General features: G+C 38.9%; 1 protein-coding gene across 1 annotated transcript in view; it reads left to right on the top strand.

The window, feature by feature from the left end:
- The window catches only part of HNF1B (HNF1 homeobox B), a 96535-nt gene that overhangs the window by 45675 nt on the left and 25650 nt on the right, over positions 1–25210 (top strand). The window contains exon 4 of the mRNA XM_089673597.1: positions 989–1233. Within this exon, the coding sequence (XP_089529723.1) occupies positions 989–1233 (245 nt within the window). The remainder of the gene's footprint in view (positions 1–988; positions 1234–25210) is intronic.

Raw genomic sequence — 25210 nt, 5'->3', positions numbered from 1 at the left:
TTGTGTAATCATATTGTATTGTCCATTTATAGGTATAGGATTAGGTGTTAGCTGCTGTAATATAGATTCATTTCCAGCAGCGCAGGAGGATTTCCATAATATTTTACAATCTGAAGTTGCACTAAGATAATTTTAATATTTTAATCAGCAGAATTTTTTATTATATTTTGGGGCCTTGCAAGTCTCTTAAATGTTTTGCTTGAAACATAATTGCAATACGATTATTTTTGTTTTAATTTTTTTAAATTGTTTATTCCCAGTAAAAAAACAAATCTGCTACCAAATTAAGGCCCACTTTGTACCAAAAAAAAGATGTATGATACATTAGGCTACAAATACTAAAAAAGCATAATGCATGGAACCGACCATCACTAAACCAAAAGTAATGCTCAAGGGGATATAGGGAGAAAAAGGCATAAGAACTCAAGTTATTAAAGATTCAAGATTTCTTCATGAGGTATTACACAAATTAGATACTTGCACTAAGAACTGATTTGAATAATTGTTGGGGATCCTGCCCACTTTGCCAAATCTGCTAGAGATTCATCCTCTGTAAGCTCCACTACCCATATGGCCTAGATGCTAGGCAGTGTATATGGTACAACAAAAAAACATTATGGACCTGAGTTAACATTGCTTATAAGCAATGCTGATCTTTAACACAACTGTGATGGAGTGATGGAACTGGTATCTCAGGAGGAAAAATAATTACAAGACTACTTAGATGTTTTGAGAAGGTTGTGGGTGATCAAACCCCTGAAGTCTATCCAACAATGTATATATCAGTTGTGAATGGTTGTGTCATACATTTTTTTTAAATATCACTCAAATTCAAGGCATGGTTTAAACTGCTGCAGACAGCTTTTACCCAATGTATGAATTTTACACAAATATTGACTCATTCATGGTTACTGTGCTTATAGAATAAGAAAAAAAATATTTCAAATGTTTTATGCTCCGTGCACTCTTTTGTTACCTATGTTTACAGAGCAGAATGTTTGCAACGAGGTGTATCACCATCAAAGGCTCATGGATTAGGATCAAATCTGGTCACAGAGGTTCGTGTTTACAACTGGTTTGCTAACAGGAGGAAAGAAGAAGCATTTCGACAGAAATTAGCCATGGATGCATACAGCACAGGATCCACACATCCACACAGTATGACTCCTCTTATGTCACATGGCTCTCCACACCACACTCAGTCAAGTTCTTCTCCTCCAAGCAAATTGCAAGGTAGGAATTTAAAAAAAATTATTGAGTATTTAAAGATTTATGTCAGAAAAATTAAATGTAGGAGATTATAATTATTACTTTTTTGCGAAAAGTTAATTTACCCAGGGACAGATTTTTTGAAAGGCTTCTCAGTCTCAGCTCTCCACACCACACTCAGTCAAGTTCTTCTCCTCCAAGCAAATTGCAAGGTAGGAATTTAAAAAAATTATTGGGTATTTAAAGATTTATGTCAGAAAAATGAAATGTAGGTGATTGTAATTATTACTTTTTATGAAAAGTTAACTTACCCAGGGACAGATTTTTTGAAAGGCTTCATAAGCCCAGAGTAGGCAGGAAAACATCAAGGCTGGAAAGCTTTCCCATGTCAGTGAGTCAAATTTACTAAAATGTGACATGAGATAGTTTGTGCATGAGCCAACAATGAAAATGACCACATGTTCATTTTACAATACTTCTAAATTTACACATTAGTAAAAGAGGCCCATAGTATACAAAATGCTAAACAATTCTGCAATGGTTGGTTTAGTCAAATTAGTTATTTTACATGATACAAAGATTATTCAAGTGTTGCTTTTTATAGTCAGGTATTATTTGAGGAATGACTAAGATATAGCATGGAACTCCATCAGCATTTATCCTTTTAAACTGTTTGCTGTAATATTTTTAATTGATTATAGAATGAATTATTGAAAAATAGACAGCTATCAGATTATTTGCTATCAGTAAAAAATCCCTGTGTATTACCAGCATTAGAAAATTGTAATATGATGAGAAATATAGCCCTGTGTAAAATATACACCATAGATGTATAGTACAAACACCAAACAGACTTTATATGGTAGCAGGAAGAAAGTGAATGAGCTGTTCGGTTGAGTTGTGCAGCTCTTGAAACATGTTAGTGAATGCTAAAGAATAGCTATAGACATTTTGCACTTAGGCTTATTAAATAAGACTAATGGTGTCACTGTAATGACAGAATTCACTCTAATGTGCTCCATTAATCACCTCCCTTCCAAAGACTGATCACATCAAAATTAATAATGAAGAGGTTATCTTCCTGGTCAGTTTGGAAGTCTACGGCTGGATTATGGCTGTTGGAAATGTAGTTCGCTTCATGAAGTAAGGGATGAAACTTCCCCGGCTTAGTGTGTTTTCGGAGGCGTGGTGTCTGTCTGGAATGTTCATTTGTGTAACATTGTTTAACCTTTTAAGTGCTGCTCACAATTTATATCATAGTGCATTGCTTCTTCCAGGGGGCCCGCAAGGTACACGTACAGTAAAAGTCATTTCTATTGGAATGCACATGAGGTCATCAGAGGAACCATAAAGTGTCAGACCAAGGGGGTAGAAAAAACACATAGCTAAAATGATTCACTCTTCTGATGGCTGAGAACTAACAAAGATATGTGCTTTGTTTTTATGACAAAATTAAAGCAACAGAAGGCCTTTGCTTTACTTATGCTTAATAAAGGAAAACTAATCCCAAGACAAAAAATCAATATATTGCAGCTTACCAGTTCTTAGATGTGGTGGTTGCATTCATTTTTATTTTATTAAGAACATTTTCGACAAGCACAGAAAATATCTGTTGATCTTGCCAGAAATGCAATGTCTTTGTAATTTCCTGTTAATTGAATTGAAAGTGCAAGTAGCCATATCTTCTTCTGTAAACTACTAATCCCATTGCCCCATATGTATTGGAATTGAACAAAGGCAGACCTGTCTGAAGTCCAGCTTGGGTGGCAACCATGGCTTACTCCATAGACACAGTGGAGAAGTGAGCATAGCCATCCACAGTCAAGTGGGGATATTTACTAAAACTGTCATGATTTAAAGAGTGGAAAGGCTTTATGGGACAATACTGACACCCTTCCCAGTTGAACAGAAATAAAAGGAATTATTTCCAGCCAATGCAAGAGGAAGCACGACACAATAGGGGATGTACCCTGGTGGAAAATCATAAAGGGTACTTTCCAAAGTAAACACACACAATCGAGTTGTGGGCACAAACTTAAGATCAATGAATAATGCCGGACAGGGACACTGAGGTATCATAAAGCCCCTAAAACAAAAAGAGGGGAAGCCAAGATATAAATCAACATCACTAAAGGCTGAAAAACATTCATATACAAAGGAGAGAATTTAAATTCATAAGCCCTCTCACCAACACTAAATAGCAGAGACCGCTAATGGCATAAAATAAGTTTCCCAGGCAAGAAAAAGTCAAACCACATATTCACTACAGTGTCCCCACATCCTGGCATTAACAACATCCTCCAGCACCTATAGGAGAAATGGTGGGCAGTTTTTAACTGATAATTAGGTTACTGTTCAAATAAAAATTGTATTTTATCTTTATGTATATAGAATTAATTGGCACATTAAAAATCCACATTTTCCTGTCCTTCCTCTTGGATCGACTGGAAATAATTCTTCTTATTTCTATTTACTAAAACTGCAAGCTTCAAAATCTGGTACAGCTCTGCATAGAAACCAATCTGCTTCCATGCTTTAATGTCAAAGCTTTATTGAACAAACTGAAGTTAGAAGCTGATTGGCTACCATGCACAGCTGCACCAGATTCTGAGTGCAATATGTTACAATGTTTTCAAGTTTAGATATGCTAAAGTCTAAAATTACCTTGGTCATATATTTCTTGCCAGATCTAGCTGAATGCCATTGACATTTGATGTCAGCTAATCTCACGGAATTAGTTAACAGTTGAGATAAATCAGTGCCTGAGGGTGCCTGACAAAATTCACTTTCCAGATTTCAATTTCATATGCATATGTGTTCATTTAATTCATTCTATTTTTAAAATAACATCAATATAAGGGTCCATTCTTATGGATCTCTAAGTTCCCCTTTTAGTTGGATCATTCTGGTTTACAGTCTTGAAAAAAAGCAGGAACTTTCTGACCTTAAATAAAATGGAGCAGACCGAGAATATGTCTGCACAAATAAGGACTGTGGCCAAATTTATTTTCATGCAGACCCATAGAGGGATTGAAATCCAACTGGTTCAGCAGGGACCAGCTGAATTTTGATCCATCTATGACCATTCCCTGAAGTCGATCTAATGACTGACTTGGGCTTGAATGGGCTTGTTGGAAAATGTTTGTGTTGGTTCTAGCTGTTATTTATGTTATTTTTGTGCAGGATCTGCTTGTCTACTAGCAGCCTAAACTGGTATATTCAAGTTCCAGTAGTTCAGCATAAAAGGCAGGCAACTAGTCAGTGGCCAGCAATGGTATCTGACTCCAGAACATTATCTTAGACCAGCCTTCTTAACCGTTATACCTTGAGAAACCCTTGAAATAGCTTGAAGTAGCACTCATATCATGAGGAACCCCTGCCAAAAATGAATAAAGCTACAGCTGATGGTACATTAGCATGATCAGTAAGTTGTGGACATTTTTAAATAAAATTAGAATATGGCCTCTCCTATGTGTTTGGCACCCAGGACAGATCATTTTTTACCATCCCCTGCTCTATACAACATTTTCAGTAATAATGTTATAATGAAAAAAGTGTGGCATTCTCTTGCATTAGCGGTCAGTGTAGAAGTGGAAAATTGATGGTTTGTGGAAAACTGCCCTCTTGTTCAGTGTAAGTTGGGGGATCAACTCACCTTGTTGATTAAGGAATTCCTAGCTACCTCAGGAGAAATTCTATGGTATCACAGGCTTTTTTGGACTCAATACCCTGCAGGACGAAGTGTAGTGCTCCATAAAAGTATATGCTTTGCTAAGTTGAGTTTACAATTGTAGCCCAATATAGAGTGGTGTGAGGTTGATAGTTCTCCTCAAAAGTGGCCAGCCAGAAGTATCTTTTGGTACCTGCAAGTATGAGTATCATGTCTAGGGGTTGCTTCATGACTTTTATTTTGGTGACTAGCAGCATCTACATGCCATTATTTTTGTGTGTCCAGGTGATAAGATTCCAGACTGGAGGTCTGAGATGAACAGTAGGGCAGGAGGTATTGTATGATAGCAGAGCCATTGTCCCTTTACCTGTAATCTAAACACCAGCCAAGTCAGAAGTCAAACAAAGGAAAGCAGACTGTGACAAGCACAAAGGTTAGTGTGGGGTCAGGACAGGGTTACTACTCACATCTCTCTGAAGAGCTGCCCATGTATTCAAACATTTGTGTGTTAATTCAACTTCTCTAACCCAAGGTGGGTGCTCAGTGAAATGTAAATAAAATGAGGCTGAAAAATGAAGAAATACAGTCTATCTTTATATGTACACAAACATAGTTATTGATTATAATGGGTTATAAGTGGAGTAATGTCCACGAAGATACTCAAACACAGATACTGGGATCCTTGGATATAATGAAAAAACTTTTTTTTAACCCTAACAAATACAGAAAATCTACACTGATAAAAATAGGAATACTAGTTGGCTGGTGTCAATACTTTCTCATTCACTGACCTGGAACAAGTATGCACATTAGAAAGCCAGAGTAAAGGCAGTGAACTCATCTACATACTTACTCAAGGCCAATGCCTTTGAAAGCATTGAAGACTTTGGTTTAGCTTGATGGTCAGACAACCAGCATTTTCAGAAGTTGGGTAGCAATGACAGCCTTCACATTCTCTCAGTACGGTTTTCCTTTAAATACACATGGCAGACATTTTGTCAACTCTGGTGTCCCTATAGCTTTATGTTCTGATTATTAGTCCTCTACTCACTGCCAGGTTATTTATGGTAGTGTCAAAATGTGTAATGGGTAGAATCCAATTAACCTATGCTTCTAAGGGTCACCATACATGTTTCAATCTGACCATATAATTTTTTTACAATCAGTTTTGGAATGGATTTAATAAAACTATATAAAATGAGGACCTTCTTAATCTATTTAATCAATTCGTATCTAACCAGGTAGACCCTTGCATTAATTAGGCTGGCCACAGACGGGCCAGCCTAAGTAAATGATCGTTGCTGCCATGGATGCTGCCACCAATACTTATGAAAAACGGATGTTTTTCGTGGATTTTCCAGCATGACCGATAAAAAGAAACAAGAAGATCCGCGAAAAACGGCTGACGGCATTGCCCCACTAACGGTTTGAGTATCGGCCTATTTTTCGTTTGGACGAAAATTTGGCTGATAAACGACCTGTCCATGGCCTGCCATAGTTGTTGATAGATCTAAAGAAGATTGTACAATTAAGCCCTGTACACACAGGCCGTATGTCAGATGAAATCAGCTAGTACAGTAGGAACTGGTCAACATTTAGCTTGCGCGTACAGGTTCTTGTCCAACATAATCTCACAACCAGCTTCTGAGGAACAAGCATGCTGGAAAACCAGCAGCCGATTGGCATGTGTGTCCCCCAGTCAGAACACAATTGCACAGTGGGAAGATTGTACTGTACTAACATAACATAGTTGATACAGTGACCTTCTCGCAAGCTGCTCATTTTTTTTTCCTTCAGCCCGATGGGTTGAATGAAAAAAAAAAAAAACTTAGTGTGTGTACCAGGATTAGACTGTAATGTGTTTGGTGAGCTTACGAACACTGTAACTATACAAAAACTCAAGGTAGGTTTATATATCTGTGCACAATTAAGATCACCTCCAATTTGGTTTGATGTAAGTACCATGTGACATGCCTTGTTTCTGCAGTTTCTTCATAAGTAATTGGCTGAAGAGGTATCTAAAATAGATGTACGCAACCCAATAACTGCATAAGCTAAATATTAATATTACTGTCAGCCTAAAGAGTATCTCCATTTTTTTAAAAAGTTTAGAAATTAATAGTGGAAAGTTTATACTCAATAATGCCAATGCACACTTTCCTGGAATGAGCTCTCAAAAGTACCTGCCTGACGAAGGAGCCCTGCATGGCTCAGAAAGGTTGCATGTCTTTGTTTGTGATGTGATCTTTCTTCAATAAAAAAGTTTGGGCTTGTTTTGAAGATCCTTGGTGTGCTGGCGAACATTTACATTGTGGTGGAAAGTTTAGACTTTCTGCCAGGTTTTTACAGTTGTCCACATTGGAAAGATTTATCCTCACTTCCAGTCTTGGTGACTGGCACCACCAGGACAGTAAGTGGGGATAAATGTAAGAAATGGGGGTGCAGTTTACAAGAAATAAAATTTTTTAATCCCTATCCACATCATATATAACTAATAATAGGTTTTGGCTGGAGTTCTACGTTGATGGCCTCAGAAAAGGATGTACAGGAAAACTCTGATCAGTAGAGATCTTTCACTGAAGCCTTGTTTAAATACAAATAACATAACCACCAGAAAGACAGTCTGGGAATGGACTGTTATCCTAGTGTTACATCTTTCAAAAAACCTTAACTTGATCTACCATATATTACAGAAAATATTGAAAGGCTAATAATGACCTATTCTGTATGGTAATTTAAATTCTATATAATATTAATAATGATAATAATAATATTCACTTGCGTGCTCTGTAGTGAATGAACTACTTCTCCAAAGGGGCAGCATGTAGCCACTGCACTTTTGTGTTTAAATTTATATCTATAAATAAATATGAATCCAGTGTACCTAACAATATCAAATTTCACTGTATGTACCATGCTATAGTATCCTATGTACCAGTGGTCTCAAAACTGTGGCCCTTTGCTTTCTTTTATCCAGCCCTTGGGGCACTATTTCATCCACTGATACCAACAATGAGGCATAATTACCCCTCACTGACACCAATGAAAGGGACACAATTTCTGCCAATGAAACCAACAACCATTTCTCCCATTGACACCAACAATGGCACCCAATGACAGCAGCGATGGGCACAATACCTCCTACTGACATCAACGGTGGGGCATAATTCCTCCTACTGACACCAACGATGGGGCACAATTTCTCCCACAGATACCAAAGTTGATGTCAGTGATTTTTTTCCCATTGACATCAGGACCTTTTCTACTCCTTATTGGCCACAGTCTGGCCCCCTAAATTCTGAAGAACAGTAAATTGGCCCTTTGTTTAGAAAGTTTGGAGACTCCTGCAATATACCATACTTTAAATACTATTCTAGACAAATTGTTTCACCATATATTAAAAGCTAAAAGGCATTCCGAAAAAAAAAACAAACAGTAGGATTGTTATCTATCAGACTTGCTATGGCATGTGAATAAAAGTGTGGTGAACCTTTTGCTGGCTTTTGAGTGGATAAAATTAGCTTTTATAGAAACTGACCTGTGAAGACCTGTCTTTGTACTTGGTAAAACACCAAATACATTTAGAATATTTACACACTGCAGTTGTGTCTGGTAACATTACCATCATGGCTGTCTATTTTATATATAAAAAAAACCTTTAAAGCAGAGTAAAAAACAGACTCAAATTGGAACTCAATATATTTGTGATATATAAATAGGGTAATGTTTTTTAAAGGTACTTTAGACTATTAGGAAACTGTTGTGCGATTTCAAGACTTAAGCTTGCTATACAATAGTACAATTTTGGTTAAAATTTTTCATTTTAAGAATGTTTGTTCGATTTTCTAATCATTAGTGAGGTCAAATCTACTTTTGTTTTAACAGCAATGAGGAAAAAAATTCCAAAGTGCAGGATGGACCATTTTTCTTAAACAAATGAATTTCTTTTCTGTTTAGGAATGTCCATTCATTCCAAAATTGAATGTTAAAAGCAAGAAAAAAAACAAGTCATTGAATGTACTGAGAATTATCATACAAGTGTTTTCGTAACTATAAATCTACTAGTGTATAGTCAGCTTTCTTAGTGATCCTGCAACTGACACTAGGATAAGTCCTTAGACATTGGTGATTCGTGTGGCATAATTCATACATATGACACATTTTACAAAACATTGGATAATTACAAGACTGCATTTCAGTGCTACGGAAACAATGTCATTGAATTGGTCATTAATTGGTTTCATGGTTAACAACTTTTGCAGCTTTACAAAGTTTTCTTTAGACGTAAAAGACTTCAACATCGTAATGTGTTGACAAAAAGAGTTGACAAAAGAATACAGATTGTGGTACAGTAATCGTAAACCTTATAATAATGCTCTGCTCATATCGTACAGTCTGAACCTTAGCAACTGATCTTCATTTTTCCAATTTAGCCAACTAAGGTGTCCTTTTATGAAACAGATCAGCGCCGATCCTGAGGATCGTTGCTGATCTCCAATCATTAGTGGTTTAGGAAACAGAGATGATCAGCGGAGAACATGTTCTCCACTGATCATCTCAGCCCACAGATGGCCAGTATATGAAGGAGTGATGTCAGTCCTTCACTGGTGATCTGTGTTCTCCCTCCAGATTCTCCAGCCCAGAGCTACTGGGAGCTGGAGAATCGAGCTACTCCAGCCCAGAGCTACTCCAGAGCTGGAGAATCGGAGGAACCGCAAACAAACCAGCAGTAATTTACCGCTGCTTAGTAAATGGTGTTTGACTGATCTCTTATTGTAATCTTGTGAGATTATAGTAACAGCAGCCGTTTTCCAGCATTCAAAGCGTTTGTAAATCACTTCTCTCTTCATTCAGGGAGGCGATCTACACCGCTTCATAAAAAGGCATTCAGAGGAGAACTCTCTCCTCTGAGAATGCCAGAGAACTGAGCAGCGGTCATTTACCACTGCATGATAAAAGGACACCTCAATCTAATATTGCTTAAGATGTATTATTCTCCAGTGAAGAGATAACCCTTCTATTATCACAATTTGTTTTGAATGATTTTATTACGTTATATAAAATGCACATGTATTTTATGATGACTCTTATCAGATTTTCAGGTACAAACATATTATAGAGTACAGGTGCTTCTGTTGCCTTTGCTGTCAGAGGTGTGTTTATGGCATGTACAGTATAGAAGTATTTATTACACTCCATTAAGTGCAATATCCCTAATCCATCTCTCTTGTTGAATGTCCATGTGGTTTATATCATTTTATGTTTGGGCCACACTGAGCCTAAGATATTGGAACACACCCTTTGGCAGACCTTGATGGGATGACCAAAAGCTGACCTTAATTCAGGAATGTTCCACATAAAAGAATGACAGAAGAGAAGTTCTGCTCTCTGAGACAGATAGCTTTCAAGATTCTCCAAAACTGAACACTGTCAGCAAAGTCAGCTGTTTTCAGTGTTGTTCACTGGCTGTGCTATAATACACCAGCATGTAGCCTTCTGTTGTCATGGCATTGTTGCCTTTATGCATAGTGAAGACAATTAAATGGCACCTTTGTACAAGTCTTGTAGTCTTTGATGTGCCCTCACTCTTCCATTGCGTACTCAGTCACACCATGACACCCTTTGTTTTTTTTCTCTTAAAGGGACTGCAATTACTGTACAAGTGTTCATTTATCTTTACCCAGAAGGCCTCTTAGACTCGTAGTTTATTTTACTGGCACTAGACTGAGACAGCAGGAGCTGTCCTAGGGTATAGGAGGTATAGTGGCAACCTATTCTGTGGTTTTCTTTCACCAGACAGGAGTGATGGTTACCTCCATAATACAGTTACTGAGGTCATGCTAGGTCGGGGGTGAAAATTGATTGAATTAGCTGGAGACTGGTGCGCACATTGATTAGATTCCATAAAAGAAGGAAATTTACACAGGACATTTGTTTGCTTGACACTGAAGTGCAATTATATAAATATGGCTTCCTGGTAAAATAGGACTAACAATTTTGTGAGCTTCTTCTTAATGTTAGGGATATGATTAACATAGGTGATAAAGATGAAAAGTAAATAGGAAAAAGGTTATAATTAAGTCATATTCTGCCAATAGTTTTGTAAAGCGTTATACATATAAAGGATTTTAATGGCAATGACACCTGCAAAGATATTGCAAAACAGTGGTTGCACATTTTAGTAGCAGGATAGGTTTGCTAACTTTGAACATAGGATCTAGTGCAGGCAAGGATAACATTTTAGGTTTTTTTCATAAATATGTTTTCCTATGCCCTTTAAATACATGTAACTTGCATGTAAATGAGTACATGTAGGTATCATGGACTATTACAGCTGTCACACCACAAGCTAAAATAAAAGCTTCTAAAGAGTAAGCTCTTTAAGAATTGTTTCCACAGTTTCAATCAGGGGCAGACTGACAACTCATGGGGCCCCCAGGCAATAGGGGATCATGGGGCCCCTGTGTCCTTGCCCAAACTCAAAAAAGCCTATGAAAAAGGTACCAGGGGCATCTCATGGGGCCCCCTACTGACCCCGGGCCCTCAGGCAGTGCCCGAGTTTCCAAATGGTCAGTCCGCCCCTGGTTTCAATTGATTTTTATTCAATGATTTGCTGGCAATGTGGTTGGGACACACTTCATATAACTTGATATCAAGCAGTAGTATTTTTCTAGACTGAACTAGTTTCTCCATGTATTTATGGCGGGAGACAGGTTTGACAACACTGCAAGCTTAAAGCAAGAGCAGAGCCAAAATCATGAAGACGATCCCTCTGCTGGAGACAGCAGGTGATCATACCTGCAGATTCCACCAAATATTGAAAGAGTTTTTATACCCTATTGCTAATTCTCCAGCCAATGTTTTTGGTATTATGGAACAGAAAGCAAACTGGGCATAAAAGAAATAAAGGTGCAATTTGCTTACTTCTTCGGGATGTGCAAGAGCAGTCAATGCCAAGGTGATCAGACCTAATTTGAAGGACCTACATGCAAATCTTTTTACCTTAGCTTTATATGATCCAATACAGAACATTAAACATTTGTTCTACTTAAATAATTGATTGCTATATATTATGTTGTAGCCAATGCAACTATGCTTCTGGATTTGTCAAATGATATAGCTTCCCTAACTTTGACTAGCTTAACATGCCACTGGTATAATTATGCGTGTTATAGTCAAACATATTTATATAAAGGTTATATATATATTTTTTTATAAATGCAACTTTATTCTTAAAGGAAGACAAATTGGTTGAATGCACAGCAGGTTTCCTGTTCATATAAAGAAGGAAGCCTGGTATTGTAGGTCTATTGAAGAACACAACAGGACATCACTTAAAGCTGACTAGGGAGGAGTTCAGAGGTCAATTGCTTACGTTTTGGCAGCTTATATGTTCTTCAACCCTCAGCCAGTATACATTTTTTTGTGATCGTTTACTAAACTGGAATGAGATTGGACACATGTTGCTTGGTAAATTGATAGAATGTTTGTGCATCTGTTGTACAGTTAGAGAGCTGTCAATTTTACTCCAGATGTAATTCTGACAGATTCAGGTGATATCACCCTATCCAAACACATTTAGTTATAATTATACTAAGAAAAAATGAAGCTTGTGTCAAACAAAATGTGACTTCTGCTGCTGCCAGACAAATAAAAAGCCTTTACACACAATGATGTTTGACCTGTCAGTGAACTCCTCCCCATAACCCCATTCCTTGGTTAGGGGAACATGTTCCGTGTAGAGATCTTTTTGTTTCTGATGTTTTACGCTTACTAGTAATTTTCTTCTGATTGTAAAGCTCCTAAATTCTGATTAAAAGTAAAATGTAGTATTTTTTTATAAATGTACTTTATTTATTAATTTAAAACATAAAAAAAATAAAAGACATTGGTATGTTTTTTCCTTTTACAATCAGGACATAAAATATTTCAAATGTACTGGGATAACCATAACTGCTATGCTTACATAGATAAATTAGCTGAAGCTCAAAAACATACACAGCTAATCAAGGCAGAGTGGCTTTCAGGTATATACTTGTAGTAACCTCCAATTTCCCAGTACCTATGGCCCATGGTTTTCTACAGGTATGTGCAAACAACTCTATGGGGTTGAATGACTAAAACTGGTGAGTGGAAAATTTGGTGTAGCTGTGCATGGTAGCCAATCAGCTTCTAACTTCAGCTTGTTCAATTAAGCTTTGACAAGAAAAACCTGGAAGCTGATTGGTTTCTATGCAGAGCTGAGCTAGATTTTGCACTCATCAGTTTTAGTAAATCAGCCCTATGTGTCTGCACTTTATACTTGATAGCAGCTTTTTACTTTACTGACAAAGTATTTTTAAGTTCCTCATGTTAAGAATTATGATTTTATTGCCATTAGTTAAGGACTTGCAGGAGCCATGTACACTCAGGGACCAGTTGTACAAGCATGTCTGTCCTCAAAGCCATAATGCAAAATGTATTGTATGCATTTCAAGTTTTGTTAAGATATTCTTGAGAAGCTTGCATCCTCTTTAGAGTTGGTCCCTAATTTTATTTTACATCAATGTGTGTTAGATGCTCAATCTTTTGGAATATCCACACTCAGAGGCTATTATAAAAAATAGCACATCCTAATCATGTGTATGAAATTTAGATATATTTACAATTGTTTGGAAGTATACCTGGAGGTTGGACATTTTGAACTGAACCTGTGGGGAAAAAAACCTTAAAGTAGTTGTAAACCTCAAACATGAAATATGAACAAAGCATATCCTTTTATAGTGTGTGCCTGTCTCAGTCTAGGGCACTAAGTATCATTTCTATCTGCTGCTTTGTTCCTCTGCTATCTGCATGAGTCACTTCTGACAAGTTTTCCTGACATCAGGACATAAAAGGGTGACAGGGAAAGGAGCTTAAGCACACAGCATGTGATTGCCAGCCTCAGCTCTATTCCAGTGTGCTGTGTCGGGGGGTCCCTTTCCTCCAATCAGCTCTCACTGAGCTCTGCAGAGTGTAACTTCAGCTCCCTGCCCACTGCTTTCTGAAATCTCAGACAAAGGGTATAAATTATGCACTGTGAAGTGTTGTAAAGAAGAGAAAGCTGCAGATAAAACAAGTACAACTTATGAAGCAGGATTTGTTTCATCTCTGTGTATCACCTGACGTCAATCACTTCTTTGGGTATATGTAAGTGTTTTACAACCACTTTAAGTACAAAACCACATAAAAACTATGACTGGCATACTTTGGAATGGTTTAATGTTGGACCTTTTATTATAATTTAACAAAGGTTCTTATTGCTAACATCTTATAACTTGTCAGGTAGGTCCTTGTAATACATAGTTGTGTGTAAGTCTAAAGGGTCAAATATTCAGATAATCTTGAAAGATCGATATTTTGTTGTTTTTTCATATATCACCAGTTTCCTAATGTACAAATTACTTTTGTTTTCGGTACATGCCAACTCAAACTTTTTATGAACTACAATAGGTAGCCGTACATACAGTTACCATAGAGAGTTGTGTTAAATAGATTCAGTGTAGTCTGTACTTGGTCTCAAACCAGTTGACTGAGCTGGAGTGGCTATAGTTACACCTTGATATGCTTGCTAATGCATGAAGATTGTAAATCCGAAGAGCTGGAGGCTATTGCAGTAAATGAGAAATGCAATGTGATTGGAATTACTTAGACATAGGTGGCTGATTCACATGATTGGGCAACAAATGCTGGTAGTTTACTCTTGCAGAAGAAGAGTAAATGGAAAATAGTTATTTTCCTGCTTTGATAGAGATGACCTCACCAGCTACAGGTGAGCAGTTGAGAGGCTGGTAGACCTGTTGAGGAAATCAACAGTGATCAGAAAAACGTTTAAAAATAAATAAATAAATAAATAATAATAATAAAAAATATATATATATATATATAAACAGTATCTCACAGAAGTGAGTACACCCCGCACATTTTTGCAAATATTTTATTCTATTTTTTCATGGGACAACACTGAAGAAATGACACTTTGCTACAATGTAAAGTAGTGAGTGTACAGCTTGTATAACAGTGTAAATTTGCTGTCCCCTCAAAATAACTCAACACACAGCCATTAATGTCTAAACCGCTGGCAACAAAAGTGAGTACACCCCTAAGTGAAAATGTCCAAATTGGGCCCAAAGTATCAATATTTTGTGTGGCCACCATTATTTTCCAGCACTGCCTTAACCCTCCACCTTCCATTTGAGGATGTCCCACAGATGCTCTGTAGGGTTTAGGTCTGGAGACATGCTTGGCCAGTCCATCACCTTTACCCTTAGCTTCTTTAGCAAGGCAGTGGTTGCCTTGGAGGTGTGTTTGGGGTTGTTATCATGTTGGAATACTGCCCTGCGGCTCAGTCTCCGAAGGGAGGGGATCATGCTCTGCTTCAGTATGTCACAGTATATGTTGGCATTCATGGTTCCCTCAATGAACTGTAGCTCCCCAGTGCCGACAGCACTCATGCAGTCCCAGACCATGACACTCCCACCACCATGCTTGACTGTAGGCAAGACACATTTGTCTTTGTACTCCTCACCTGGTTGCCGCCACACACGCTTGGCACCATCTGAACCAAATAAGTTTTATCTTGGTCTCATCAGACCACAGGACATGGTTCCAGTAATCCATCTACTTAGTCTGCTTGTCTTCAGCAAACTGTTTGCGGGCTTCCTTGTGTATCATCTTTAGAAGGGGCTTCCTTCTGGGACGAAGGCCATGCAGACCAATTTGATGGTGTGCGGCGTATGGTCTGTGCACTGACAGACTGACCCCCCACCCCTTCAACCTCTGCAGCAATGCTGGCAGCAGTCATACGTTTATTTTCCAAAGACAACCTCTGGATATGACGCTGAGCACATGCACTTAACTTCTTTGGTCGACCATGGCAAGGCCTGTTCTGAGTGAAACCTGTCCTGTTAAAGGGTCTTGGCAATCTTCTTATAGCCTAGGCCATCTTTATGTAGAGCAACAATTCTTTTTTTCAGATTCTCAGAGTTCTTTGCCATGAGGTACCATGTTGAACTTCCAGTGACCAGTATGAGAGAGTGAGAGTCATAACACCAAATTTAACACACCTGCTTCCCATTCACACCTGAGACCTTGTAACACTAATGAGTGACATGACACCGGGGAGGGAAAATGGTTTTTGGATAATAGGGACTCGATGCTATGCAGAATAGAACAACCTTAAGACAACCACAGTTTCCTGTGAATAGAGAATCTCTTGTGCATGGAAAGGAATTTAATTGCAATGACTTGGAGAGAAGTGCCTTTAGTAGTATACTGCACTTACTATTCTGTTTTTTTCTAACCAGAGATTACAATGGTACTAAAGTCAAAATAGTTTTTAACTTAAACCATTCCCTGCTTTAGGGTAAAAAAACTCCCCACTTCCTATCCTACTGACCACCCATCCCTAGACACATACCTGACTCCTGTTACTGATCCAGGCCTGCAGCACTGCTCTCCTCTCTATCTGTTTTCACATGGGACATTGAGAGTAGTGGGAACCATAGGCTCCTAATGCTCTCAAACTCCTGTGAGGAGGGAGTGAGGGCATGGTTGGCTGGTGCTGTGTGTGCCTATGGATGCACACAGCTCGTATCAGGAGCACACCAGCAAGGTGTCTGCTTGGCACCTGGCTTGCTAAGGGGGCATTCGGAGGAAGAAGGAGTGGACAATGCCTGCAGGGTAACACCAAAGAGGAGGTAAGGGTATAAGTATAGCCTCTTTTTTGTAAGACAAAACATTTTAACCTTTGGTATCACTTTAAGTCTTTATCCTTAAAGCAGAACTTCACCAAAAGAGGGAAGTTCCACTCTTCCTCCTCCCTAACACTTGGGACAATTTTTTTTTTTTAGAGGGAGTAGGTACCTGGTTGCGACAGGTACCCAATTCCTCACTTCCAGTCAGATCGCAATGGCATCTGAGAGGAAGTTCGCACCCCCCCCTCCCCTTGTTGGACATGCCACAGATGCTAGAAAGCTTGCAGTCGTCAGCCGGCTGTGAAACAGCAAGCAGTCACAGCCGGCTATCCACCGTTAGTATGCCGGCACCAGGGTCCAAAGCCTGATGAAGAAACTGGCTGGGTGAGAACATCACTGGATCCTGGGGCAGGTGAGTGTTCTATTATTAAGAGGCAGCAGCTACACTGAATGACGTGATGATTGATGACTGCAACACCACGTTAACCAGTTCCCTACTGCCCTATAGCAGAACTACTGCTACAGGCTGGGAGGGCTGTGCAAAAACACTTATATATACGTGATTTTGCATTTCCGGGGAGCTGCGTGCGTGCACGTGCGGCTCCCTACCTGGCGGTTTCAGATGTTGATCACTGGTTCCCGACCGGAGATTCCCCGCTGGCACCCAGCGATCGCCGAGGAACAGTGACAGGAAAGAGATCTGTGTGTAAACACCAAAGGTCTCTCTCCTGCCAGCAGTAACACAGCAGAGAAATACACAGCAGTATGTTTCACAAAACAGCACACCGTTAACCCTTTGATCGTCCCAGATGTTAACCCCTTCCTGCCCAGTGCCATTAGTACAGTGTCAGTGCTTTTTATTGGCACTGATCACTGTATTAGTGTCACTGGGGATGTCAGTGGCAGTTAGTCAGTTCCCCCCAGTGTCAGTATGCCCACTGCAATCCTGCTATAAGTTGCTGATCGCCACCATTACTAGTAGGAACAAATTAAAAAAATTCCAGTATATATAACGCCATTTGTAGACACTATAACTTTCATGTAAACCAATTCATTTACATGTAATGGGATTTTTTTTTTTGCAAAGGCATGCAGCAGAATACATTTTGGCCTACATTTATGATGAAATGTGATTTTTCAAATTTTTTATTGGATATGTTTTATAGCAAAAAGTCAAAAATATATATTTTTTTAAAAATTGTTGGTCTTTTTTTGTTTACAGCGCAAAAAAATAAAAAACGCACAGGTGATCAAATACCACCAAAAGAAAGCTCTATTTGTGGGGCCTGGTCATTTGGAGGGTAAATCCTCTGGAGGACAAGTACACTGTGGGGTTGATTTACTAAAACTGGAGAGTGCAAAATCTGGTGCAGCTCTACATAGAAACCAGTTTCCAGTATTTTTTGTCAAAGCTTAAATGAACAAGCTGAAGTTAAAAGCTGATTGGCTACCATGCACAGCTGCCCCAGATTTTGCACTCTCCGATTTTAGTAAACCTCTGTGTTCTTTGCAGTCTATCTCTGTTTCCTATTTTTAAAACCATGGAGAAAGATTAGGACCTGCAAACAGCCACTTATACTACATGTCATTTATAAACATATTCAGTACATATTGTGAGTAGGATGGTGTTAAAGTAAGAAAACATACGTATATACGTACAACAATTGTATAAATTAGAAGACACTATAGAAGCCTTTTTGACGTTTTCTCGTGCTTATGCAATTGTTAAATATGTAAAACTAATGTCTGTGATAGTTACATGCGTATTACAAGTATTATTAAAAACATGAATATATTATTTTGGTGTCAGAATGGAACAAATTGTCCTAGTATGTATATGTATGAATGTAAGCTAGGGACCTTAGATTGTACGCCCCTTGAGGGTTAGGGACTGATGTGAATGTACAATATATATGTAAAAGCGCTGCGTAAATTGACGGCGCTATATAAGTACCTGAAATAAATAAAATAAATAAACAAATTGGAAAAGTAATATCATTAACCTTGAAATATTTGAGATCAATGCAAAAGTAAAATCTTACCATTCTATTCAGTGCAATGACATGCCACAGCATACTGATGCTGAAAATCTTTTCGTTTTATTGGGGTAATAAGTGCTTTGAAACCACTGCTGAGTGGGTTGGGTTGGTGGCAATAAACAGGTTTATGATGGAAATAAAAGCTACACTTTATAACGTTTTGTGACATAATAACTCTCAAGGAGCATGAATGTCAGGATATTGAAAGGGTTGCATTACTAAGAGCTAAGTAATCTTTTCAAGCAAACTTTTTCTTCTAATATCATACCTATGTCGTTGATTTATGTTTTGTCCATGCATTATATGTATACGTGTCACAAGTGGAAGTTTTCTGTGGAACAAGACTTGTGTTCTTGTTTTGACAGATGTCAGTGGGGTTTTTAAAATGGTTACTCAACTCTCTCACCCCTCCTCCATCTCAGACTTCTTATCTTTATTGACTTACTGATAAGGACACTTGGTTGCCTGGCACTGGAGAACAACGGTGGGATCACTTAATACATTTACTGCACTTTTGCAAGACAGATCTTAGCATTTTCTTTTACCACTGAATAATTTCTTTGGAGAAGCTGGGTACAAGGATATATTCGTGTACCTCGGTCATTGTAAAGGACAAATATGTGGGTAGAAGCTGGTTTAAGCAAGTCTCAAAAAATGTATTCACTTCAGGAATGTAACAGATACTATGAAATGGAAAGACAATTGCTTTCTGTGCAGAAAATCTATCCAGAACATTACACTCTTTCCCAGCCTCTCCCTAGCTTGACATGGCCGACTTAGAAAATGATGATAGAGTATAGAAATATCTTAACTTCTTTCAAGGAACAGTACCACTTACATAAATCTCTTCATAGCTGTTTAATGTAAGGCAACTAATGTCTATTTTACCCTTTCACAAATACTACAATGCATTATCTTAAAAGGACCAGTTTTCTATCTGCATGTGTGAGGTTTTTCCTGGTTGTCCAGTTTCCAGTAACATTTCAAAAACATCCTGGTTATCTGGCGTCTGTCCACGTTCCCCACAATGATTTGAAAGATATGGAATTTTAACCACTTGCCCTCGAGAGGATTTACCCCCCTTCCTGACCAGGCCATTTTTTGCTTACATCCTTTTTTTCCCCACAAATAGAGCTTTTTTTTTTTTGCACTATAAAAAAAAAAAGACCAACAATTTTGAGAAAAAAAAACAATATTTTTGACTTTTTGCTATTAACCTCCCAAGCGGTATGATCATGTCAGTATTTCTGTGCTCAAAGCGGTACATTGCTTTCAATGGAAATATGTTGTTTTTTTATTAGGCCTGTAATTCTTAGAAATAACTCACTGAAATATGTCCGAACAAGAGTCTAGTAAACATCTCGGGTATGATAAAATTTGAAACACGAAATCATAAATTATAATATAATAAATAATCATAAAAAATAATAATATAATAGTAATACATTTTATTCAATAACGTAATCAAACCAAAAACACTGAAATTTGAAATATAGCGCCACGTTCGCACATCACTGAGCTTAGTTGCAGAATCGTTTTCAGTGTCTGATGACGAATTTCCCCACGAATCATTATCCCTCAATTCTGCAAGTAGTTCTAATTTACTATCGCTGTTCTCTAGCTGGTCTAAAACTGCTTTTGACCTAAAGGGATGCTTTTTGGACGCCATGGACGTTTCTCAGTTTCCAGGCAGAAAGAACAGTAAAAATGCAGGCAGGGCACAGGACAAAGCACTCGGGACAAAATGTATGTGAAATGGTGTGATACACTAATGTAATACTATCAGATTTCAGATGTGTATGTAAAATTTTGACATTTTTGAATCTCCTGCCGGTTCCACCCCCCTGTACGTCCTGACGCTCACTGGGAATGGAACCCGGAAGACGGATGCCAGCATCGGCCGGAGGACATGGCCGGGGATGCAGTGGGAGGACAGCATTGGACAAGGTAAGTGATCCAGGGATCCCAGAGCAACGCTGCAGTGTAATCCCAACTGTAGCTCAGGGTTACCACTTCTGGTGCTGAAACTTAATCCCGAGCTACACTCGGGAATACTGTCAGGGGGGTTAAAAGGGCCAGTGTGAGGTTTTTCCTGGTTGTCCAGTTTCCAGTAACATTTAAAAAACATCCTGGTTAGCTGGCGTCTGCCCATGTTCCCCACAATGAATTGAAAGATATGGAATTTTAACCACTTGCCCTCCAGAGGATTTACCTCCCCTTCCTAACCAGGCCATTTTTTGCTTACATCTTTTTTTTCCCCACAAATAGAGCTTTTTTATTTTTTGCACTGTAAAAAAATAAAGACCGACAATTTGGAGAAAAAAAACAATATTTTTGATTTGTCCAGTAAAAAAAATTAAAAAATCAAATTTCGTCATAAATGTAAGGCAAAATGTATTCTGCTACATGTCTTTGCTAAAAAAAAATCCCAATAAGTGTAAATTAATTGGTTTATGTGAAAGTTATAGCGTTTACAAATAGCGGTATAAGATTCGTAACGATCTCAAAATTTGGCATGCAAAAACCTTCTCCTGGTTTGGCAGAGCAGCAATCATCAAAATGAATATTCTTCCACGGATACTGTATTGTATGAATGCTCTCCCTATTAGGCTCCCTTCCATCTTTTTTAAGCAATTACAACAGGCTCAGAGGGCCTTTGTGTGGGCCAATAAAAAACGCAAATACAATTTCAACTAATCACGCGCATTAAAGGTTCCGGGGGTATGGGGTTGCCAGACTTTAAAAAGTACTATTACACTACTCACATTACCAGAATCATAGACTGCAATTGTCATTCCCACATAAACAATGGGTTTTCCTTGAAAGCTCCTACTCTTTAGCTCCTTTAAGATTCTCACCATGGCTGTCATCGTCTACCCACTCAAAGTGTTTGTTGGCTCATCCCTTAATTGGTGCGATTTTAGATGCATACCATGATCTTGTGAAGGTTGAGGATTTTGCGTGCACTCCAGGTCCCCTCACTCCAATTGCTGACAACCCTGAGTTTCCCCCTGGGTTGGAGTGTTGAGTAATTCCAGTGCACGGGTTGGGACTGCCTTTGTTGGCGACTCACTGTTTTAAGCGAGGGGGAGTTAGGTCCAAAGGTGAGCTCCAGGAGATTTGTGGTCAGGCTTCTCTCCCATACTGGACTTTCTTTCATATACACAATTACTTGACGAACCACAGATGGAAGGCAGGCTTTTCCAGACCTCTTACAACCCTAGAAACGCTGTGTCTCAAAGGGAAACCCATTGACAAAACCACCTCTTTGGCCTATTCTTCGCTTCAAAACAATGCCTCTGCCACCCCCAACAATTTTTGGCTAGGCTGGGAATCAGCCTTTCAGGCAGAGTTCTGCAATGACCAATGGAGAAAAGCTTGCATCTTTGGTCACAAATGCTCCATTAGCACCAGGACTCAAAATACCTCCTACAAATTGTTAACGCGTTGGTACACTACGCCGGACAGGTTAAAGAGGTGGTTCCCCCAGACGTCAGGTCTATGCTGGCACTGTGAGTCAGCTGAGGAATCCTTGCTTCATATTTGGTGGCAATGCCCACAGCTCAAGCCATTTTGGGGTGATGTTCGAGAGCTGATCTACTCTAATACAGGGACTGCATTGCCATTAACCCCTGAATGTTGCCTCCTTTATATTTCTGAGTGTTCCCTGAAATCGTACAAGAAATCCTTGGTGCGGCACCTTTTGAATGCGGCTAAGTCCTTAATTCCCAGGCACTGGAAGACCGCTCATACCCCCTCAATCCAAGACTGGATAAGAGAGGTTAATGTAATTCAGGAACTGGAACGCACACTGGCTATGACTGATGACATGGTAACCAGATTCCACAAATTGTGGTCCTGTTGGTATGCTTTCACTTTTTCAGAAAAGTATAAGGGGCTGATGGGCGAATAGCTCTTTTTATCTCCTGGACATGTGGGCCATGCCAGTGAATTCTTTTCTCGACACCTCTTGCAGAGATGGTCCTGCCCTTATTATTGTTATTCTCATGCTTTCTCTACTAGCCTTTCACTTTCTTCTGTTCATATACTCCTTTATTTCTGCCTTGACATTTGTATCTGCAAATTGTAAACATTTTAATATATGAATGCTTTCTGCAGAATAATGTTGTGATTATGCTATTGAGTTTGCTCTGAATCTAATATGAATAATTGTGTACTACATGATACAATATTATGTCATGCCTCCTTGCAGTTCATTTCTGTTCATATGTTCTGCTTTTTGTCTGAATAAAAGCCAATTGTTAAAAAAAAAAAACAAATGGCGGTATATATACTGGGATTTTTAAAAATTTTTGCTAGTAAAAAAAAAAATCCCAATACGTATAAATGAATTGGTTTCTGTGAAAGTTATAGTGTTTACAAATGGCGGTATATATACTAGAATTTTTTTTATTTTTACTGGTAATGGCGGCGATCTGCAACTTATAGCAGGACTGCGGGACAGCGGCGGGCATTCTGACACGGGGGGGGGGAGGACTGACTTGGTGTCACTGACATCCCCAGTGGCACCAATACAGTGATCAGTGCTAATAAAAAGCACTGACACTGTACTAATGGCACTGGGCAGGAAGGGGTTAACCACTTTCCCACCACCCTATAGCAGGTATACTGCTACAGGGCAGCAGGGGCGCCCCCTACCCACGCCTATAATCGCGGCCTCAGCTGTCAATCACAGGGTCCCGGCTGGTGATTACTCGCTGGCACACGGTGATCGAGGAGCATTACCGACAGAGGGCGAGAACTATAAGTAAACAATACAGTTCTCTTCCCTGTCAGCTCCTGCACACTGTTTTGCATGGCTGTGCATAGCAAAGCCGTACAAAGCAGTATGCTTACAGTGAAGCACACACACACAGCTTACAGTAAAACAGCACACAGTTAACCCTTTGATTGCCCCAGATGTTAAATAGTACTTCTGGAGCTATTTGAGTTGTTCTATTCCTAAAGCAGGGTATACAGGCATTGTTTTTCTTTGTTCAGTCATGGGTTGAATGAAAAAAACAAACAAACTGTCAGATCCCCTCATCCACCCTAGCAATGGGGATTCAGGGATCCCCCTCACTGCACTATTGTATTCTGACAGCAGTCCCCCCCCCCCCCCAGCAGAATAGACAGATGCACTGCAGTCATTGACAGCAAGGGCCATTTGAATGCTTGTGTTCTAGCAGGACCGTTTGACAGAAGCTGGATTGGCTTTTGTTGAACAGCCAGTGGTACACACCTACAGAAATATGGCTGAATTTTGCTGAACCAGCCAAATTCCATATGTGTATACCCAGCTTAAGAGTAATTACAAAATCAGTCAATGTTTCTCACCTGGGTCCCATGCTTGAGTCTCATGCATGTTTCCTGTGTGAAGGGTTTAGGCAACCAATACATGTGTCATTTTGTTTCTTGCAACCAGGTATTTTAACTAAAGAAAACAGTCTTGATTCCTCCACTGGGGGAATCCTCCCCACTTAGCTATTGTATTCTGACAGTGGGGAGACTCCTCTCCATCAGGATACACTGATCGAGGTGCTGATTAAGCCAAAGGGATGGTTGTACAGAAGTCGATCGGTATATACAAACAGCCTGCCAATACATAAATGGAAACTTGGCCAGTCCCCGCTGAACCAGCCAAAACTCGATCCATGTATGGCCGGCTTAAGGCTTTCCTATGTAGCTGAACAAGGTAAATCTTAATGTGTATGACTATCCTAAAGTGAGAGACTATATGGTTCCATTTCTAAAGGCAAAGTAGTTGTGAACTTGAATAGGGAATTCTTGCATTTTGTAAGGGAATTTTCCCCAGAGATTTGTGAATGCGATGAAGTTTCATTTTGCAAAGAATACCCAATTATGTCAAGAAAAACAAAAAAACAGCATTTTGGCTTGTTTATGATTGGATGATGAAAGTCAGCAGAGATTCATCTCATTCACTAAGCTCTGGGGCAAATTTCCATGCACAATGCGACTTCTCTTGCAAATTGAACAGCCTATTTGCCTTTAGTAAAGCAACTCCTATAAGTCCCTCTGATTGCAAGCATCAAATCTCACTCTCAGTTTTCTTGGCTGTTAATTATTACAGCAATCTTGGGTGACGCAAACTCTGATAAATTAATACACACATATCCATTCGGATTCACATCTGCACTGAGATCCCTTATATTGTGATTGTGATTGGTAACTAGTTGGTAACATTAGTTGATCATGTCCTACATATCAACCACTTGCCCTCCAGAGGATATTCCCCCCTTCCTGACTAGGCCATTTTTTGCGTTACAGTGCTGCATTACTTTAACTGACAATTGCGCAGTCATGCAACGCTGCACCCAAATGAAATTTATGTCCTTTTTTTTCCCACGAATTAAGCTTTCTTTTGGTGGTATTTGATCGCCTATGTATTTTTTTATTTTTTGCGCTATATAAAAAAAAGTCTGACAATTGTGAGAAAAAACAATATTTTGGGCTTTCTGCTATTGTACATGTCCAGTAAAAAAATAAAAAAAAATCAAATTGTGTCATAAATTTATGCTAAAATGTATTCTGTTACATGTCTTTGCTAAAATAAATCC

Source organism: Staurois parvus, unplaced genomic scaffold, assembly GCF_062004578.1.
Source record: "Staurois parvus isolate SC_StPar_1 unplaced genomic scaffold, SC_StPar_1.0 ptg000142l, whole genome shotgun sequence".
Classification (NCBI taxonomy): domain Eukaryota; kingdom Metazoa; phylum Chordata; class Amphibia; order Anura; family Ranidae; genus Staurois; species Staurois parvus.
Note: the sequence above shows the minus strand (reverse complement) of the source record. Positions and strands in the feature narration are given on the sequence as shown.